This window comes from Lacerta agilis, chromosome 5 (assembly GCF_009819535.1).
Source record: "Lacerta agilis isolate rLacAgi1 chromosome 5, rLacAgi1.pri, whole genome shotgun sequence".
Lineage (NCBI taxonomy): Eukaryota > Metazoa > Chordata > Lepidosauria > Squamata > Lacertidae > Lacerta > Lacerta agilis.
Window position 1 is genome coordinate 26544698 of NC_046316.1, and position 21889 is coordinate 26566586.

Consider the following 21889-nt stretch of genomic DNA (forward strand, 5'->3'; position numbering starts at 1 on the left):
GCCAAACTTCTGGCAGAGCCACATGGATTTTCAATTTCAGTTTAGCATTTTCCAAATATTACTGCTTCACGGGAATAATTACAGAGCGTTCTCATGGAGTTTGACCATTATGTTGGAACTGCTTCTGGGCAGACTCATGAACTGCCAGATTAATTCCTGTAGCATTGAAGTTCTGGAGAATGGCTGGGAGGAGGTGTGCAATCTCAGGACCTGCAAAATGAGTTCTAAAGCAATTGTATCCAACCAAAGAGGTCTGTTTTCATTCCCTTACCAGCTACTGTCGGAGAGAAATTTAAGGGGTTCTCACTGTTGAACTAAGATTTCTGAGTCTCGGTGTTACAGAATCTACAATTCATTGGCACATACAAAGCTTACACCAATTATTGTGTCCTGGAGGCATACAGAGATTACACCAATGCCCATTCTTCTTCTTCTTCTTCTTCTTCTTCTTCTTCTTCTTCTTCTTCTTCTTCTTCTTCATATTATTTATTTTTCAGAGGCAAATGGAGCCATTGGAACCGTACCTTTTCCTTCATTTAACCTAAGATCTAGGTCCTGGCCTTTAACAGGCTAGATTAAAGGGTACAGGAGCCCTATACTATCCCTGTGTCAGGGACCAAACCTAATTCATCTCTACCAGCATTTCAGAACATAATAACAGTCCAGTCTAGCATCCTGTAATCACAGTGGCCAACCAGGTGCTTATGGGAAGCCTGCAAGCAGAATCCTAGTGCAACAGAACTCTCCCAGTTGTGATTCCCAGAAGCTGCTATACAGAAATGCCCTGCCTCTAGCAGTAGAGGTAGAACATAGCCATCATAGCTAGTGGCCAAGAGAGCCAACACTCATCCACAGAAGCTGCCCCTAAAACCTGCAACTGTAAAAGAAATCATGGCCATTCTATTCTTCATTCTGGAAAGGTGTCTGAAAGTTTAGTCAATCCTACATACAGTGACTGCTGTCCCTTCATGACGTTATCACTTTTAAGCATCCTCAGCTCACTATGAATTTCCCCTATAGTTTCATCATAGTATAAGGACCATAGCCTACTTTGCATAACTGTTAATTCATCCTATGAACTTACTATTTTTAAGTGAGGGTTTACACGATATCTGTACTCCGGCAAACCTAACTGTGAAGATTTGAACCATTAGTCTGAAGTTACATCCCACACACACATTGTTCTCCAGAATTGCAGTTTGGTTTCCTTGCTGACATGAGGAACATGCTTCACATGTGTGAAATGCCTGAGCCAAAGGGATCCACACATATCAGCAATGAAGCCACAACACAAAGAAAGGAGCCGCAAAAAAAGATTCAGGACAAATCAACTGACTGAAAGCACTTGGGTGAGTAAACTATCCAAAGTTCTTTAGATCCGAAATTGGTCCAAAAACAGCAGACCTGTCTGGAAAGAGCAGACCAGGATGCTGTTGCTTGACTTCTACAGATACAATGAAAATCAAAACAAACCCACAGACATAATCGCCCTCATGTGAGATGGGTGGGTGGGTAACACAAGTCCTGCCCCTCTGCTTTATAGTCACTTTCCTGCAGCTATAAATGACTGCAGTGAGTGCCACTTCAAAGAGAAGCTGATGAAAGGCACTTGAGGGACCTGTGGGGCTTTGGAGGAGGTGGGAGCCTCAAATCCAATCCCACCCAGCAGTTTTGCATAAATAAATAAATCATCGGCAGAGAAAGGGAGTGCAGATGAGGTTGCATTGGGAAGCCGTGCAGCCAGCATATCTGAGACAGAGAGAGAGGAGAGGAGAGAAGAGAAGAGAGAGAGAGAGTGTGTATGTGTGTCATATTACAGAGAAGTCAGGAACAGCCACAGTACAACTCCCAATCATTTGAGAATTACCTCTCTCTAATGGGGACCTCCATGCACAATCTGTTGCCTGCTCTGCTAAGGAACTGAAAACTTATCAAACAAAGAGGGAGGGAGGAACAACAGAGACAACAAACAAGGCTGAAAGACAAACAACAACAACAACAACAGCCCTGATCAGATTGTTTCCCCTCCCCTCTCAAAAAACTCCAAAACTTTTCTGGAGTTTGATTTTTCCCCTCGGAAGGGGAAAATTCTTTTCCCTTCACCTCCTTTTGATCCCTATACATTTTTGTTTGGTTTTGTTAGCTGTCCTTTTTTTTTTTTCCTTCCTTCAGTGGCATTTGGGATTCCCTTGGACGGTGCTCTTTTCATGCATTCTGGATTGTACTTCTGAGAGGAAGATTGCAGCTTTATTTATACTATATTTATTTATTTATTGCCTCTCAGGCCAGGGAAGGAATGGTGGTGGAGGAGAAGGGCTGGAAGGGGGCTGCTCCTGGTGTCTTGGAGAGCGGCTGCCTCGCACATCCCAGGACAGGAGATGGGGAAAGATGCTGTAAGATACCTCTTCTGCTGAGCTCTGGGCTGCCTGGAGTATCTTTACTTTCTTTGGTGCTGAGCCTCCTGCTGTACTTCAGGACGTCGGACCTGCAATCCAGGGTTTCAGATTTGGAGGCAGACAGATCCACTCCGCTGCCTGCCTGCCTCTCCGCAGACCAAATGGAGACAGCTATTTTGGGAAGAGTTGACCAACTGCTTGCTGAGGTCGGTGCTCTTTCATTTTCACAAATATGTTTAAAACCCTCTGTCCTAGTCTTCTTCCTGCAAAATCCAAGCTTCTTGTGGAGTTGTTTAGGCAAATGATACACCAGAGTCTCTGCTGTTGCCAAGCGCTGTGAAACGTCTCTGATCCTTTCTCTGGGGCTTGGGATTTCACTTCTGTTTGACAGCCCACGAGTTCTCTGAGCCTTCCTTGGCAGATTTAAATTATATCAGCTTTCCTCCCTCTTATTCTTCTCCCCAGCAGAAATAGATGAGTAGGTAGGTTGACAAGCAGACCAGATAAATAACTAGCATAGAGTTAACACCACCTGTTTAATCTATGCAGCTTGAGTCTATAGGTGGGACTTTTGCCCGAGGAAGTGTGCACAGGAATGCAGTCCTGAAGTGACAGCCAGATCCTATGCATCTTTACTTCAAAGTATGCACCCCTGGATTCAATAAAGCTTTCTTCCATATAAGTATACATGGGATTGCAGACTTACATCTGGTAACTGGAAGCTTGTGGACTGATACGGCAAAGCTGAAACCAATCGGAAGCTGCACATGGGGGAGCATGCATTGAAGCTCACTAAAGTAGCTAAACATGCAGAGTCTATAATCAGGTAGAAGGGAAAGAGGATCAGGGAAAGGTTAAGGGGCATCTTGATTCCTCATTGCTTGTTGGAAGGCTTTCAGAATAAGCTGCTCTCCATTTCAACCAAGGTTGCTTTCTTTTCTTTTTTTTTACAGATGTTGCTTTGCGGCGGGGGTGGGGTGGGAACACGATGGCAAAACGCAATATACTGGCAAGGCAGTGCTAAGAAGTAAAACCAACTCTGCTAAGAATCTCATAGGTGGAGGGGGAGGAGAATAACAATGAAATTAGAGAGGATCTGTTTACTGACTCTTGGCGGGGTGGGGGGCAACTGCATAAACAAGTGCTGTTACGAGGAGTTGGCAAGACCACACACAGAGAGAAATAAGATCTTGAAGCTCGGATGCAGACTACTCCAGTCCGGTCACATGAGAATTCCCACTGCTCTGCTCCAGTGTGCCAATCTCTGTGGCCCCTTCACTCTTTCTGCCAGGTGTGGCCAATGGCCATGTTGCATCTCTTTTACATCATTAATTACATGTGTGTTTGAAGCAGCGTTTTACACTCCCAACCAGCAGTGGCTCCTTTGGACCTTATCCCAAGGACTTTCCAAGTCCTGCTGCCTGAGATCATGTTAACTGAAGATGCCAGGCTTTGAATCTAGGACCTCCTGAATGCACTCTGCCACTGATCTGCAGCTGTTCCCCTATGCTTTCCATGTTTAATATTAAACATCTCACGGATACGAATGCATTTTAGATTCACAGACATTCCATAAGCATTTCTCCCAGTTCACAGGTGGTGCAGATGAGTCACAGGGCATATTCCAAGTTTCAGAGTAGTCAGGGATGGAAGACAACTCTCCAGAATCTCAATCCAATGCCTTGACTGGAAACTAGCTTCTTTATCCTTGCCATGCAGAGCCCCCCCCCCCAGCCAGAATTAAATTTTGGCACCTCTCAGGTGAACGCCATTGTCATTATAAGAGAACAGGGGAGGCATTCACGGTGAGTTCCGGCACCTCTTTTCTAGAAAAATAGCACTGTGGCCATGTTTTGTACATGCAGGCCCCAAATAATACTTTGATGCTTGCTTGTGGGATGAGAGTAACTTAAACAATGAAATATTGCCTCTCAACTAATTATTGTTATTTCCTGTTCTCCAAAAACAGCTATGTTCTTCCTTAATTAATTTCATGTCCTTAGGAAGAACAAACAGATGGTAGATTTTGAAGGGGGATACATGAGAGAAGCACAGACACACAGAGGCAGGAGTCCTATCTGGCTGCACTCCAGCATAAGGAGATAATTTGCTATGAGAGAGTGCCTGAAACCTGGCCTACATGTGCAGCAGGATAAGGTGGTAGAGTTCTGAGGGGATGGGATGGACTGTACCACTTTGGATTAAGGGCTGAGGCAAAATTTCTCAGAAGACATTTTTTTGGCGGGAGGGGGGGTCCTGAAATTTTTCTTTCTCCACCTAGATATAAAATGAAGGCCACTTTGCTGCATTTAATTCAAATATTCTGCTGTCCTCCTCCCCCCCCCCCACTTCCGCTGTATGCCCTGGAATGGCACAATGTTCAGTGCATCAAGGAGGATGCAAAATGACCAGGCTGCCTACACAGTTGCTGTTGTTGCTGTCCTTTGCAACAGATAAACAAACAAACCCTTTGTGGGGGGCTGAGAGGGAGGAGAAAAGAAGCTGCTAAAGGTAAGGCATATCTCTGAGAAAACATTGGAGATTTTTTCCTGCTCCTGGAGAAAATTGGTGAAATGGTTGCCTCCGTTTTTCTGCCCACAAACAATGTGGTGACAACTCTTAGGCAGAGCTCTGTTTCAGACTATATGTGGGAAGGACACCACTTTTGAAAACACTTGTATATGTATTTTAAAATCCCTATAAGTAGGAAATTGGTGCCACAAGGGTTGAGCTGAGCTAGAACAGGATATGTTTGTTTGTTTGTTTGTTTATTTGTTTTTGTTATCTGAAGTAGTACAGTGCCTCTGGAAGATTTTACTACCACTTTTTCTGCTGCATGTGCAGAACAATCAAGGCTTCTGATAGGAGGAACTGGGAAAAACAGCATAATGAGAATATTTGATCTAAAAATATGGGGACTTTTTGCTTTTACAACCATAAATTGCTGGTTTGTGTAATTGTTTTGACAAAGCTGTGCCATTGGTAAGGGCTGTAGCCAAGTGGCAGGTAGAGGAGTTCCCAGGTTCAATCTCTGGAATCTCCAGCTAGGGCTTGGAATGTCCTCCTTTCCAACTTTCCCCTGTTCTTCATCCATCACAATGATTGACATTTCATTTCGCTAACATACACTGAATAACTAATGTTTGAAACCCAAACACAAAGTTTGTTGTATAAATGGTGAGGCTGGTGGTGCGTGTGGTAAAAAAGTGACATTCTAGGCGGTACTGCACAGATATTACTATGCTCAACAACTATAGTTACACACTTCCTCCTGACCAAATCATAGAAATTATGTTCTCTAGACCAGCAGTTTGTTTTGTTTTTGAAATTTCTATTGGTTTATCTGTCCATTTCTTTATTTAGGAATTTACATACTGCCTTTCACCATAAGGTCACAGGGCGACGTACAACACATTAAAACACATCAATAGATATTCTAAAAGCTATTAAAACAGAAATACAAAACAAGCACAGCATAAACTAAGAAAGAAAGCATAAAATTGTGCGTGACACAATCCAAAACTAACCACAGATGGTTTACACATTGCTACCTGCCTGATGAAATAGGTACATCTTCACCTTCTTCCTAAAAAGGTTTAACTCTTAAGCAAAGTGTACTTCAGTAAGGAGATGGTTCCAACGTTTCGGAGCTGCCACTGAAAAAGCCCAACCATGGGCTCCAGCACTACTGATCTCATCCCTTTTTGGGACTTCCAGGAAGGCCTCCTTAGCTGATCTTAAAAAATGGAGAGAAGGTATGGGAGAAGGCATTCTCTCACATACTTGAATCATAGCTGTCAACTTTCCCCCCTTTTTAAAGGGAAATTCCCTTATTCCGAATAGGATTCCTCGCAAGAAAAGGGAAAAGTTGGCAGCTATGACTTGAATCCCAAGCCATTCAGGACTTTAAATGTCTGCATAAGTAAACTGAATCAGGCTCAGAAGACCATTGACAGCCAGTGTAGCTGTTTTAAAATGAGAGTAATATGTGAGCAGTCTGTTAAGAAAGCCCTGTGCACCTGCCATATACCCACTGTAGGTTTCATGGGATCTTGTAGGGTATTATAAGGACCATTCTCAGTACACTTGGGACACCAGTGTGACCTGTTTAGCTTCACTGTTGTCTCAGGCAATCTGACAAAATGTAAATGAAAAATACCCCCCATTTCATTTCATTTTACTTTTAATTTGTATACGTTTTAATTTGTATGCGTTTCTATATTACTATACACAAGGTGGTATACAAGCTGAAGAAACAACAATTTTTGCTGTGAATTGCAGAGGAAAATCAATAATGATGGTTAAGCTTCCTTTGACTGCCATTAGTGAAAGACACATGATAATCTTGCAAGGAACATCATGGTTCCATGGCACATGGCTGGGAAAACTTTTTGTTGTTGGACTACAACTCCCACCATCCCTGACAACTGTCTAGTCTTGCTAGTTAGGAATGATGGGAGTTGTAGTCCAACAACAGCTGGGGACCCAAGTTTGAGAAACACTAGATTCACGGAAAGAGTGTATTCTATTAGATTGATCAAGGTGCAGTTGCACTTGCTTTGCTGGAGTTAACTAGAGCAAGTGAGAGGAGAATGATACACGGTAATGGGCCCTTTCTACTTTGTTCTCTGTGAGTGCCAAAGGAAAGATTGACAAGCAAGTATGGAGGAGAGAGGCATGAGGGAGTTGCTGAGGCAAGATAAAGTGGAAAAGAAATACAGGCAATTCTGGTAAGAGACAGGGAGAGGAATGGAGAAAGCAAGGATAGGAGACTATCCTATAGGTTGACAAGAGAGATGGATAGCAGAATGGAACCGGGAAAGAAAACAGTATAGAATGACTCACCCCCCAAGCAGAGCATTAAGTCCCTACTCTTTTTCACGTTGTCAGTACTTCTACCTTCACATTCTCATGAACAAGTTACAGTGGCTCCTAATGAGTTTTACAGCTGCAAGGTTCACATCATTCAACAACAACACAGAATAAAGCACAGTGTGGTTTTTAAGGGAGGTGGAGGGAAGCAAATGCATTGAATTAATGAAGCAGCTCAGCTTTAACTTGGTTTCTTTCCTCCTTATTTTGGAAGCACGGGGCATTTTAGAAAGTTAAGCACACTTGGACCTCCTTGATCTCAGCAGAAAAGTAAAGCATTTGCTTAACGGTCAATAAATCTGGTGGCTGATCCAGCCTTATCTTCAGCTGAGTTCTGCCCCATAGCAGTAAATGCAAAGGACATTGTCCTTTTCAAGCCATGTGAATGGATTTCTGTACTTCATACGTTGTGCCTGGATGGGACTTTGATGCATCCTTATTCAATGATGAATGCCATAGTAAAAGTAGGTGGAGAGAATGTGCTCCTGTAACTCTAGAACCAGGGTCACCCAACAGATTGAAGACAGGCAATAGAAAGTATTTCTTCATATGAAGCCTAATTAACTATTGGCATTTCCTGTTGGCACTGCACACTATGTGGCAATGGCCATAAACTTAGATGATTTCAAAATGAGAATAGACAAATTAATGGAGAAGAGGCCTTTCAGTGGCTATTAGCCAGAAAAGCTAAATGAAACATCATTATTCAGAGGCAGTACACCACTGGTGGGGGCATAAGGTGGGAAGGGATGGTGGTGGCGGTGGCAATGATGATGATGATTAAAATGTCTATACTGCCCTTCATTTGAAGAACACAAGGTGGTTTACAATATAAAAACACAAAACTGCATACTACAATAACAAACAAAAACAATATTGTTTGTTGCCTTCATATCCTGCTATGGGCATCCTGAAAACCTCTGGCCAACCACTATGGGAAAAGAATGCAAGACTAAATGGAAATTTACTCTGATCCAGCAAGGTTCTTCTATCCCTTTTCTTGTTTTTTAATGACTGATCCTAATTACCTGTACATTGATCACAACTAAGGGGGTCAGGTGCAGAAGAACAAGAGGGTCGTTCCACCTTTAAGAAGTTGGGAAAAGAGAGGATTTCAACAGGTGTAGCTTGTAACTCCGTCTTCTACACAACCATCAAAGGTGCAGGAACCCTGTCCTCTTTTGCATCTGGCCGTTCCACATGTCTTAGATTATGGTACTTATTTTCAGGTGAACCTCACAAAGTGGTTTGCATATGATTATGACAACAAGCATTGGGGGCACAGGGAGAGGTTATAAGAACATGACAAAGACAACTGTTTGTTTAGAGGAGGTGGTAACTGCTTCTTTGCTACTCCCAGCAAGGTTAGATAGTTCTGCAGGTGATGACATTTTGGGGAGGGAGGGCCATCACTGGGAGCTGGTTTGTTGGAAGTAAGATCCATTGGGTTTTGTGGGAGTTGTTTCCTGGTAAGTACTCTCCAGAGTGTGGCCTGATGCTGCAATTCCATTTCCTTTATTGGCAACAAACCTTACTGTACTCAGTGGAACTTCCGCCTGTGTAAAACACAGATAGGATCAGGCTGCATATTTGACTAAATTCAGGACGACTCAAGAACACTTAACTTAAGGCTAAAGATGGCCTGAAGTCAAGATGTATAAAGAGGTTCTTTCTGTGTCTGATGCTAAACAGCTGGGCCTGACAAGTACCCAAATGAAGCCCTGCATATGCCACTAGATTCTCTGAAGAAAGGATGGTGCATATCAAAGCATCACATAATAGTATGCTTTTCCTAAAATATGATCAATGTATGGAGGTTTTGACAGACTGGTTTCTTTGTAAAGCATTGCTTGGATCACTGTGTAAATTTGATTTTAATATTCTCAGCGGCGGAGGAACCTCCAGCCACGTATGAACCCAAGACACTGAAAGCCAATTAAAATATGATCCATGCATATTGTCTAACACTCAGAAGAGAGAGAGAGAGAGGTGGGGGGGGGGGATGAAGGACTTGTGAATGGGATGCATACTTTGAGTATGGGTATATCCAGATACACATATCAGTTGGGACATGCTGTAGTTTTTTCCTGCCTGTTGACGTACTATTGACAGATACCCTGGCAAAAATTATCAGATCCTGATTTGTTCAGAAAGATTTCACTAACAATAACTTTTGAACACCCAGAAGCTTAGCATCCAGCAGCTGAATGTTAATTTGAGGCAACCACCCTTCTCGGTTGCTGTTTGTCAGCATTGATGTGTCTTCCTCTATGTGTGGAGACCCAGGGCAAGTGCCCTTAAATGCCCCCCCTCCAGGTTCTGTTCTTTAAGTACTGCCAGTGATAGTGAGCAGCAAGCAATGGCATGAGGTTTTCTGCCAACCGTGTTTCCCTGACAAATGTGTTTGCAGACTGAGAATGATGTAGATGGGACAGAGAGTACCCTGGCTGCAAGGTGAAATTCTTCAGCATTTATGGGACAAAAGACAAAACAGTGGCATTTTAGGCATTGACAAAGCTTTCAAAGAGAAAAAGCAATCTTCTCCCATAGCAGGTCACAGCAGTTGCTCTGACTTCTAAAAGTTGACTTTATTATCACTTTGCATCTGGGCATGTATAAGTCATCCAGTAATCCATTTGTTGTTTTTAAAGTTGTTGGAGAAGTTTTAGGAGCTGCATAGTGGGAGGGGCAATAGAACATTGTTCTCAGTTATGAATAGAGACATTTGTGCTTTGGATTTAAAATTGATCATCTTGTAGAATACAGAAGACAGTGGTCTCAAGAGATGATTTTAGTTCTTTAGTGATCCAGTAGCCTGTAATGGTCTCATCTCTGCTCTGATATCTCTATTCATTCCCAACCATGACCTTCCCTCTGCTCCCTCAAAAGACTCCACTCTTTATCCCTTTCTGCACTATATACTTGGAGCTGCTTACCAGAATACCTGTGTGATACCACCTTACTTCCTTTAAATTCCTCATTAAGACCTACGTTTTCTGTGAGGTCTTTGGGTCAGGCCCCTAATTCCCATGCCCTACTGCAACTAAGCCTGTAACAAAGGCTAAGCACAGGTATTTGAAACATTCACATATCGCTCCTGCCTCCACTTCCTTCCCAGCCCTCTGCTGTTTCCCCTGTGTCAAATTTTGATTGTAAGCTCTCCATGATGTGCATCTGCCTTCTTATAAAGTGCTACACACAGGCTACCTAAAACTAGCTTTCAAAGGATAGCTTTTGTTGTTTCCATTTAGCTTGAAGGGCAATCTGAAAACTTACATACTAAATAAGTTGTTTTGATTATCACATCACCTATTTTATTTGGAGAAAGCTTCATTTACCTTGGTGGAAACCCACAATTTTGTTGAAGATAGGGGTTTGTAGCTTTTCTCCGTGCGAATATAGGAATGGTCTTTCCATGTCTTCCAATTTACATTCCCAAGTTATTTGAATAGTATGGGTCTTTTCTGATAACAAAAAGAACCAGAAAATGCTGTATTTCTGTCTTGAGAGCCGAAATGGGCTTCTCATTTCTTCTGCCACCCTTGAGTTGCAACAATACTTGGCCACAGCCAAAAACGGAAAACAATGCCACTTTTTTTGTATCCTGACTGCCCTCCCCATTTTGACTGCCATTCTCTTTGCATTTGCCATATTCTTGTGCTATAAACAGTATATCAAAGAGCTGTGTTCTAAGCCTGAAGCATTAGCTTTCACTTGTTAGAGGATGAGTTGTCACAGAGACCTTCTGACCATGCAAATCATGTCACATGGCCTCATCCCTGAACTTGCCAGAAGGAGTGACATATGGTACCCTACAAGTTCCTAATGGAGCAATCTTACTGAGATGGCAAATGCCTGTGGTAAGATCCTTAAATTAACACTTGGATGTATAAAAGGAGGCAATTAGGTCTTCAAAGACCAGGTTACATATCAGACTAAAGGATATGGATGTCCTATTTATGGCTCTAGCTGAAATTTAATACACACAATTGAGAAGATCCAAGATACAGAATTAGAATCTCTCATTGGTTTTGAGGTAAACATCAAGGATGAAGAGTGGAACATTTCCAGAACAGAGGTTCATATGCATCCAAAGGTTTTGTTAAAGGGGACACACACACAATTACATAGTATTTATTGGGAACTCCATGGTTTCAACTAGAAAACTTCACAGGCTGAGACCTAGCCTAGTAAGTTACTTATTTTAGATTGTTTATGCTCAACCATCAAAGTCTTAAGGCACTGAAGAGACTAGCTGTGTGCAGCTTCAGACCCTCTGGTTGGAAGTACATCTCTGGATTGATCAGCCCAGTATAAATACTAGTAGCCTAGTTGTTTTCCCATGCCAAGTTAATAAAGCAATACCAGCCTGCAGATCACGCCCCATTCAATTAATTGGGTTAAAGCACCTGGGTTGGACAACTCACCCTTCAAGCCTAGATTTGAATATTGTTTCTTATAACCCTAATGTGATCCTGATAATATGTAAGGTACAACTATCTGAAAATACAGATTTGTGAAGATTCAGTGAGAAGGAATGGCATATCTATATTAGAAATTGAAATTTTTAAAAATAAATAAAACAAAGCCAGGTTTGTTTTTGGTTTTTTTAATTGTATGAATTAAATTTTGGCTTCAAATCTATTTGAAGCCCTAAACATTTTCACTTAGAAGTAAGTCCCACTGAATTCAGTGAGACCTAATTTCTAGCAGAAATATGCTAGGGATTGCAGGTTTATGGCCTGATCCTAAACATACTTGGAAGTAAGCCCTATTGAATTCAACGAGACTTTCTCCCAAGTAACTCTGCATTGGACTGTAGCCAGATTAATAAATGATCTGATAACACAGCGGTTCCTTCCGAGTCTGAAGTGGTTAAGTTTGTGTGTGTTGCTGAGCATCTCAGTACAGTACTTAGGAAATTCAGGTCACCATATACTGAGTCTTAAAAACAGATCAAGGAGGCTAAAGATAGGTTCCTATTTCTGACAGTGTTGGTTCCTCTTATCAGGTACATGGCTAAGAAAAGGTGAATATGATACATGACGGATTTGAAGCATAGCTCCTTACTTAGTTGCAGTAGTTTGCCATTGCCATGGCCGTGGCACATGAATCTGATGCAGTTTTCTAAATGTTCTAGGAAGCTGCCTTATACTGAGTCGGATCCTTGGTCTGTCTAGCTCCGTATTGTCTATACTGGTTGGCACTGTATAACTTTATCTGCCAAGAGATTATTGTAATTAAGCGGTATATAAATTGTCAAAATAAATAAATAATGTAGAGGAGAACTAGCAACACTTTACGGAGCAAATTTATTACTGAGGGTTGGAGTATGTGTAATGGATGCAGCAGTCAGAAATTAGTCTTCTCTATTAAAGACCATAATATTTGCAGGTAGGTACTCACCCCACCACTACAACTGCATTCTACATTTATGGTGACCGAGGGTGAGACAGGGGTAGGACTTAAGGGAAGTGATGTCGTGGCTGAATACTTGTAAACATTAGAGATCACATAGGATTGGGTTGTCTTGTTACATGGAGGACGTTTTTTCCTGACATTCCTATGGTGGCTACTGTATTTAGAGGAGTAGGGTGTGCTCCCAAACCTAAATTGTTGTGTCTGCCACATGGAATTTTCCATGCGAGGGTAATTGCCCCTTTCTGCAGCAATCCAACCCCTCCGCAAGGAATCACATTTAGAAATTCTGTCAAATTTGCTCTGCCTGCTTTCAGTCAAGCGGATGTTGAGATTAAATTTGAAGGAAATTGTCTGTCTTTGATCCGAGACCAGATGTCTTTTCCTCGCCACACTTATGGGCTGAATTTCTTTCAAAAGCTGTTTTCTAACATGCACAAGTCTTGGGTTTCATTATTATTAACGTAGCTTTCCCCTCCTGCCTTCACTTTATAGAGATTACAGTTCAACATGCCAAGACTTCGGGAAGCTAGAGACATCCACCAGCGATGCAACTGTCCAGCAGGTAGGAACTGCATATTGTGGTTGTGGTTATGATGCCTTTTATATAGATATGGAGTATCATTTGAGTCTTTATGGGTAGGCAACGAGAGGGCAACTTTGATCAAAAGCCAAAGGCAAACCCTTGAGTTTGTTGAAGGTTGTGTGAAAACCAGCATTGTTTTGGAATATTTGTTTGTTCTCTGATTATTTTCCATTTGTCTCTTCTGATCTTTTATTACTGTATTTGTTTTCAAATATTTATCCCCTGTTCCTCAACTAACAATTAAAACCAACATGCTGGTAGTGTTCATGCTTGTAGTGTTCCGGCACCCAGGGCCGCACGGGGGTGCCGCAATCCGCGCATGGGGGCACCGCAGTGAGCTGCCCACAGAGTCCGCCTGGCGGACACATGCCCCATGCTTCCATTTCAGGCAATGTGGGGCCCCGAGCCACTGTGTCAGTCCCAGGAGAGACGTGTGGCTCAGGCTTGCTGCAAGCCAGGCCCCGCGGTAAGTGCTACCCCCACGGTAAGTGCCACCCCCCACGGTGTGCCATTTTGCCACCCCCCCTCATACATGAGACCCAGGGTGGACTGCACCCACTGCACCTCCCTTCCTACGCCCCTGGCAGTGTTTTCCTCTCTTCAAACCCTACCTCTGTTAATGCCACAGACTGATGTACCGTGATGTCATAATTTCTTGGGAAGGCAAATATGTCACAGCCATTCTAATTTGCATTGATTTAGCTACTCTGATGTGATGGTTTGTGTATGCCCTTCGCAATAAGCACCCTCTGCTCACTCAGAGAGATATTTTCAAGTCTTTATTTACATATGTACAGACAGGACTGTATAACACATACGTCTGAATCGTCCGGTTCAGATCCGGGGAGTGGTCTTCTTCGGCTTCTTCTCCAGTATAGGAGGTGGGGAAGCCTCAAGGGACGTCTCTGATCCCTGCGTTTTAACTCTCTCCTTTCCTGTGCTTGAATGGCATTTTAGATTGGCCATCTTGATCGGGGGTTGCATTGGACCCATACACCACCTCTACCACTCCCTGCCATTCTCCCTTCTCCAATGAAAAAAAAAAACATTCCTTTGAGGAAAGGGAGGAGAGTAGCAGGTCATGGAATGGTTGCATCTACATAGGAGAGTCTCTCCTCATCAGCAAATGACACATGGAATGTCTTTTCCTAATGGGCATCATGGGATTTGACTGTCTATTGCCTCTAATTAGCTACAAATGATGTGTGTGGTTTCATTTTCTCTCAAAAAATGTTATGCTTAAAATCAACCCCTATGATCTCCAACTGGAAAAAGTGTTCCACATGTCAGTCCCTCTGCTGTCAACTATCCATCCATCTTCCCTAAGCCAAGGCTTTTTTTTACTTGGGAAAGGAGGAGAAGTAGCAGTGAAGGGGATTGGCTGTAGCAGTGGTTTTGAATGTTCATATTGACATCCCAAAAGCCCTTTGATGAGAATGGACATTTGAAAATCTTCATGTTTCAAGGAAATCAGGAGGGGGAGAGGAAGTCTCCTCTGTAGAGACTTGCTCATGAAATGTTTTAATAAAACATATTTTAATGAGTGAGACTGCTAGCTCAGGACCAGGCACGGAGGAAGCCTCTTGGCTGCCCGGGGCGGCAGCACAGAGGCACCCCCCTGGGGGCAGGGCGTCGTGATGTGACGCCCCGTGCGTCGTGGCGTCACGACGCATGTCGGATGCACTGCGCATCTGGCCCGGTGCTGCTGCTCCCGTGGCGACTGGGTGCGTCGCGGAGCGAGCGGCGGCTCGTGGGGCTGCCCCATCCGTAAAGCATGCGCAGTTCATTCGGGCCGGCGCTGCTGCTCCCACGGCAACCGGGTGAGCCGCCGAGCAAGCCGCGGCTTGTGGGGCTGCCCCGTCCGTCCATAAAGCAGCATGGACGGGGTGCCGGGCGGCACGGCTCGGTTTGGGGAGGGCCCGCCGAGTGTCACCCCCCTCCCCTGGAACCCGGGGCGCCCCGCCCCTTACGCCCCTCCCTTCCTATGCCACTGCTCAAGACATTGAGACTGCTTTGAATCAAAGTAATGTATACCTTTGGAATGTAAGCACAATTTTAGAAGGATTCAGTATGTTAAGGTAATGATTTAGAATGACATCCTTTGGCTACTCCTGCTTTTGATAATAATGATGATGATGATGATGTCAGGGCTGCAAGGTAATCAATGCCAGCAATATAAAATGTGGCTGTTAAAGCCAACATATTTGGTATTAATGTGTTTTTTTAATGTGGACATAGCTGTAGAAAAGCTATGAACACTACAGTCCTATTCAAAATGTAACATCATGTATTTTTCCAATTTCTACTAGTGCAGTCCTACACATGTGTACTCTGAAGTAAGCACCATGGAATTCACTGGGCTAGTGGGAATTATGAATGGCCATGAGGAACTGTTGATAATCTCTCTCACATGGTAAATGTGGAAAGTAGTGGAATTATACTAGTGAATTTCTGCTGTTGTCATAGTACAGTTGTCATCAAAATTTTGCCTAAAGCAAAATTCAAAGCAGTTTTGACGGTGCTTTCTCAAGTGAAACATCTGAGGAATTTGAAGGGAAGCCAAAAGAGTTTCAATGATACGAGCAACATTTGTTAAGTTAATTTTACACATGCCTATGTAACAATGAGTCAGCAAATGAGAGAGAGAGAGAGAGAGAGAGAGAGAGAGTACATGTACATGTACATGACTTGTATAGCAGGGGTGGGGAATTGATGACTCAAAGTTCTGATCCAGCTTGTCTGTTCTGTGGACAACTGTCCCACTACTACCATATAGTGGCAAAACCACTTAATGAAGTGTCTCTTCCGTCCTGTAGCTGCTGCCATTGAAAGCAGATCAGAGCACTCCAAAAACAGGGAACAGCACTCTCCTCTGCTCTGATGTTTCCTGAGTGCACCTTTGGGAAACAGAGCAGGTAGGAGTGCAGTTTCTTGTTCCCAGAATACTTTGATCTGCTTTTGATTGAAACATGACATTGGACAGGAAGGGTGCCTTGTTCAGCAGCACCAATGGTGGACTGGGTTGGGGGCAGACAGGTAACATTGCAATACTGAGCTGGGCAATTTAAAACCCTCCACACAATCCAGAACCACAGCAGAAACGGAAATTGCATCCGCTCTGTTCTGTTAATAGTGGATAGCATGATATTTCTCTCCATCACAGTGCTGGGTTTGGTAGAGACATCTACATCAAGCCCAACACCAATGGGGAGGAAAGTACCCTTTTCTGTGGATCTAAAGGATCCACTGAAAAGTTGGAGGTGCTCTATGCATGTCTATGTGGATCAAACCCTCCAACACTCCTCAGATGAAAATAGGAACATTCTATTCTAAATCAGTGTGTGTGTCCTCCACCCCGTCCCCCCTATATATGCACACTGCCAATGAAATACGGGGAAAGGGTGGGGCTGGCTGAGCGGCTCTATGGCTGTTACCAAGAGGAGTATGTAGTAACCATATTATACTGGCAGATGTCTCTGTTACATGCAGGACTGTTAGATGCTATATGAAACTGTGAGGCTTCCATCAGCCCACCTTGGGTGTCAGAGGAGGCACCTGCACCTGATGTCTGCAAGGTGGCTCTTCCATGCCAGCAAAGTAGTCTCTATGATCAGTGGCTATGACTGCTGAAGGGTCCTTGTGTGACTGCACGAGCCAAGCCCCTGCCGCCACCATTATCCTGCCCTTGGCTGCACCACAATGAGGGGCCAGGTTTCCTCCTCTTTCCCCTGCCCCTGCCCTTCCCTGCCCCTGCTCCCTTTCCCTGCTTGCAGAATTTTGACCTCTGTATGACATAGTGAGAAGCCATGGTGGCAGTTCTGGCATTTCAGGGCAGTTGAAAACTATAGTGTATGTGTGTGGTTGCTGATGTTTGTGTAGTGGCCAGAAACACTTGGGGGGGGGGGAACTGGCATGCATTCCCCAGATGGGTCCCTGGAGGACAAAGAGGCCGATGAGCCAAAAAAGGTTATCCACCCATGCTTTATATGAATGCATATAAGTATTTTTTTATTTATGTATTTATTTATTTACATTCAGATCCAGATTGGTCCATCAGTATAGTGACAGTCCTAACTTAAGCTTGTACAATATTATGTTGAGGCAAATTAGTTTATTTCCCCAAATATTCCTTTAAATATTTGAAACCCACTTTTTAGGACAATGTCCTCTTGCAGCGGCTTCCAAGAAGAGATAAAAGCAATAAAAAAATTAAAATATAAATTCAAAACTAAAAACCAGGCAAACACCAGTAGTGTAAAGCAAACATCAAGAAAGGCTGGACAGAACAAATAAATACTTAGTGCGTGCTTAAAAGTAACAAAAAACGGGACCTCATTGAGATTCCTGCAACTCTTCCTTTCCCTAACCAAATAGCACCCGTGTTGCAGCTGCACTGGCACCTCCATATGCCCTAAGAGTCTCTCCCCCCCCCCATTCGACATTCTTGACAATTTTCTTTAAGTGCTGCAATATCTCACCAATACAATTGATACACCTGAGAGAACACACATGTGGTGTGTGGACTTTAAAACTGCAAACCCCCCACACAGAGGTTGAGACGTCTGATTGCGTAATTGCTCTGGAAGATGTGTATGAAACAAATGCTTTAAAACATAAACAGCGTGAGCAAGAACAGACAGCAAGAGTGATGTAGTGCTGTCTGTCTGCATACCAACGGGTCAGAGAAAGCATGACTTTTATAATGCCTCGAGGTCCACAAGCAAGCTGAAGCATCTTGTAAAATTATATCCCTCAATGTCTGTCATTGTCTTCTTTTGCACTGGCCATTATGAAAAGGAGGGATCTAGTCAGCTGCTGAAATACTCTTGGGACACCTCTCAACTTAAGAGTAGCTATTTATGCCACATTTCTCAATGAGAAATAGGTCTTTATTTTACCGGGTAGCTGAATCATATGCTTCCACTTAGTGTTGAGTGAAGATGGGGGGGAGGGGATTTCAAGAAAACTTTGCTCTCTGTGACATGCCCCCCCCAATATTTCAGCAATCATTCTGTGTTGTTCCTACTCTACCCTGGAGAGGTAGCCTTGTTTCAAATGAATGGATGAGTGACTACGTAACCCAGGAATAATTGGGTAACATGCATACATGAATCTATGACTTCCTTTTTTGCCTCTAGGCACCTGTTGTATTATTACCAAAGATTCCAAGGACACGGATGCCATCTGCAAAATTCCCACTCTCACCCATTTCAGTCACCCTACTGAATGCAATGGGTGGAATGTAGAATTGGAGTAGTGGTCTGGCAGGCGGGGCTACGGTTGACTTTGAACAATGCAACTGTACTTTCCTCACTGTGAATATTAAACCAGGAGAAGACCTTGGAAATCACTACACTCTTGATACACCCCCCCCCATGCCTGAGATGCATATGGCCTAGATGGATTCTTGATCCTAGACAGTGTGGTCATTGTGGGCAGACGTGAAGCTTTCTCAAACTTTAGGAGAGTCAGCATTATGTTTCCAAGGTTCTCTTCCAAAGCCAGCCCCTTATGGTGCCTATAAAGAAGGAGACCTCATGTTCCTTCTTGAAAATAAATGTTTACCGTAAGTGACATTACACCATATTTCCCACAGATTCTTCCCCAATTTCTGAGTTCTGCCTAGTGTGCAGAAAGGAAAAGAGAACACAAGTTCATTTGCAGACTTTCTGAAAGCAGGAGGGAAACACATATAAGGCAAGCAGGGAAATTGTAAATGGTCCAAACTGTAAAATTTGTACTTTTAGTTTAAACAGAAGACTGAGTAAAGTGAAGCTGTAAAGAGGATACATAAGTGTGTGTGTGTGTGTGTGTGTGTGTCAGTTATCTTAGCACTAAAGATTAGAACAATATAGGCAGAAGTAAAAACACTGTGTTTAAATGTTATTTATAGACACGATAAGGAAATCTATGTTTCCTTAGGCTCAGGAAACCGACACTACTAATCTGTCATGCTTTGGGATAGGTGTGGCACCCGCTGTGTGTTGAGTTTTTCTCTAGGGTCACCAAAGGTTTAAAGATCACCATAAGACTGTACAGGAAGTCTCTGAGCTGTGTACATGATTGTTAGCTGCTGTGGTCTTGGCTGTTGCTGCCTAGCATCTTTGGATCTGATAAATGTTATTGTGAACTTTGTCAAAGCCTGTACTTCACCCAATTTTCAGAACAAGAGTTGCTGCATGTTGTGTGACAGGCTGACCCCATTCCCAAAATAATATTTTCAAGGTACCCTTAATACAATAAGTGTCTGGTTAAATGAGATAATTCCAGGACTTCTTAAAGGCTGACACATTATTGAAGCATAAGCTTTCATGGGCAGCCTAGAACGCACTTTATCGAATGAGGAGCTGAACTGTTTTTGGATTTCAATTGCTTATGCAATTGTCTAAAATTCATGATTGCATTTTCCTTTAAGAAAAAATCCTCCATCTTTAAACCACTGAAAAGAACATTTTAAAGAAAGAAGGAACTGAACACAGATCTGCAAAAGCATCTCATTAATTAAGCATTATAATATCAACATATGTTGTTATAGGCTTGGGTCTCATAAGTCATCTTTGAAGGGAGAACCCTTAGAAGTTTTAGAATGAAGTGCAAGGGATTAAGAAACACAAAGCACAAAGTTGGCCATGGAGATATCGTTCCACTCCATAGCTAGAAGAAACCTGTTTTCTAGGCATAGTCGTCAACTGTCCCCCTTTGAGAGGGACACCCCAGAATTACAGAAGTCATCCCAGCTTCTGAATGGATCCTGAGATGACCTGTTTTGGCTCCCACAGGAGTGCAGCCCCCAAAGGCACTCGTTTTGAGGGGCCGTACTCTCCCGGGAGCCAGGTGACACCTGTGGGAGCAGGATCCCGAAAGACGCATGTCCTGATTGCTCTCCGTGGCATGTTGGAGGGTATGGCTACAGGAAAAGCTATACATTTAATCTGTAGTTTGGTGTGTATATTTATTATTTTAAACCCCTACCAAAGTTGCTGTTTGCATAAGGAGGGATACCAATAGAAGCTTCTCTCCTGACATAAAAAGCAACTAAGGTGGCAATTTTCATCAGTACCTTCATCCCTCACCAATGTCCACATCCTCATCAGCTCCCCACCCTTCCCATGGTTGCTGTTTAAAGCTTTTCTAAAAAAATAAATAAAAATCACACAACTCCAAACAATGGGTTTGATATAACATGTAACTTGGCTCTATGGTTCCAATGAAATCTGATGCCAAATAGATAAACTGTCCTAAACAGCTTCCTTAAGCCATGGCACTTAAAAGTATTCAGCTAGTGTGCATTCAAACTAAAGTGGGGTGGATAAGCTAGAAAGAAAGAGTTTTCAAACCATCCAAAATACTATGTCAAACAATGGATTCTATGTCAAAAATAAAAATAAAAATAAAGAGATAGGCTATTCTAAGGGGGCAGGAAATAGTTGAAATGAAATCTCTACTAACAGCCATCCTTGAGTAACCAGCAGGAACTATCTGAAGATAGAGGTGTACATCTTTCACAGACAACTGTTTTGTCCATGTGTATTTTGATTTGGCATTTGACAATAAAGAGAGGCATTGCAAATGTGGGCATTGCAAACATACATACTTTTTCTGTCTAAAGATACTAATTTTAAAAAGTGACTTGCTCTCACCCATTCATTGAGCTTCATGGCTGGGCCATGAATCCTGCACTGGAAAGGCTAAGTGTATCTGTGTATATCCGCTATATCACATTGTAACTAAGAAACCACTGAAATAATTTTGATTATTTTGCCAGAAGAAGGTTTGCGCTGCCAGCCTCTCACTGTTTACTATAGGATTTGGGATTTTGACACCTCTCGTTTCCACTGTTCCTTTGTGTTGGCTTTCTTCTTTTCATTCTGCCTGCAGTCAGCCTCCATTTACAGCCTACTTTTCTACTAGTTGTTTTTTCTTTGTCTCCTCATCACTCCTTTCCATCTCTGTCAGAGCTTCAGTCGAACTTTTGAACCCCCAAATGGGTTCAAGACGAAAGCAAAATGAGTTTTCCATCTTTCCAAGTAGCACATTTTTGTTTCTGTGGATTATAGTAGCACCTAAAAGCTGCATAGCTGTCAGGTTCAAGACTCTTGGGTGCTACACCCAATACAGTATATACATCTATCTAAAGGAAAGTTCTGACCCCTGGAGTGCACATAATCTTAACATCTGAAGGGGGACAACTGGCCAACATTTTATAAAACATAGATGTGGGAAGGGAACAAGTGAAAAAGGCTGAGGCTGTGGATTATTGTTGCAATAAACAGCAGTTATCAAACTGTAACCAGGTGTGGCGTGGACATGGTGTGGTTAGTTGTGTGAGAGCATTCAGGCAGCAACACTGGATAACCGTGGAAGCTCTACACTTGTAGCATGGGAGTAACCGCTCATAGATGGCTCACGTGTCTTCTCATGCTAAGATGCAAATCAGCATTGCATAATCACCATTCAAAGTGCAGCAACCTGACCGCACCCTGCTGCCTGTCATATGAGCTGAGTGTTGGAACAGCCTGATGAAATGATTCTACCATCTGTCAGCTGAAAAAGGGTTCTGCTGGGGAACATCTTCAGGCCCATTTTAGAGGCATTCTTGGAAATCAATTGCGCTAAT

General features: G+C 43.0%; 1 protein-coding gene across 48 annotated transcripts in view; it reads left to right on the top strand.

Moving 5' to 3' along the window:
• COL13A1 (collagen type XIII alpha 1 chain) overlaps nucleotides 1-21889 on the top strand; it is a 170638-nt gene that overhangs the window by 27384 nt on the left and 121365 nt on the right. For 30 of the 48 annotated variants that reach the window (XM_033149051.1, XM_033149045.1, XM_033149050.1 and 27 more), the window contains exons 1-2: nucleotides 1588-2602; nucleotides 13182-13251. In XM_033149051.1, the coding sequence (XP_033004942.1) occupies nucleotides 2297-2602; nucleotides 13182-13251 (376 nt within the window). In that variant the 5' untranslated portion in view covers nucleotides 1588-2296. Of the gene's footprint in view, nucleotides 1-1586; nucleotides 2603-13181; nucleotides 13252-21889 lie in introns of those variants that run through there. The other 18 variants (XM_033149049.1, XM_033149042.1, XM_033149058.1 and 15 more) reach the window with 3 other exon arrangements.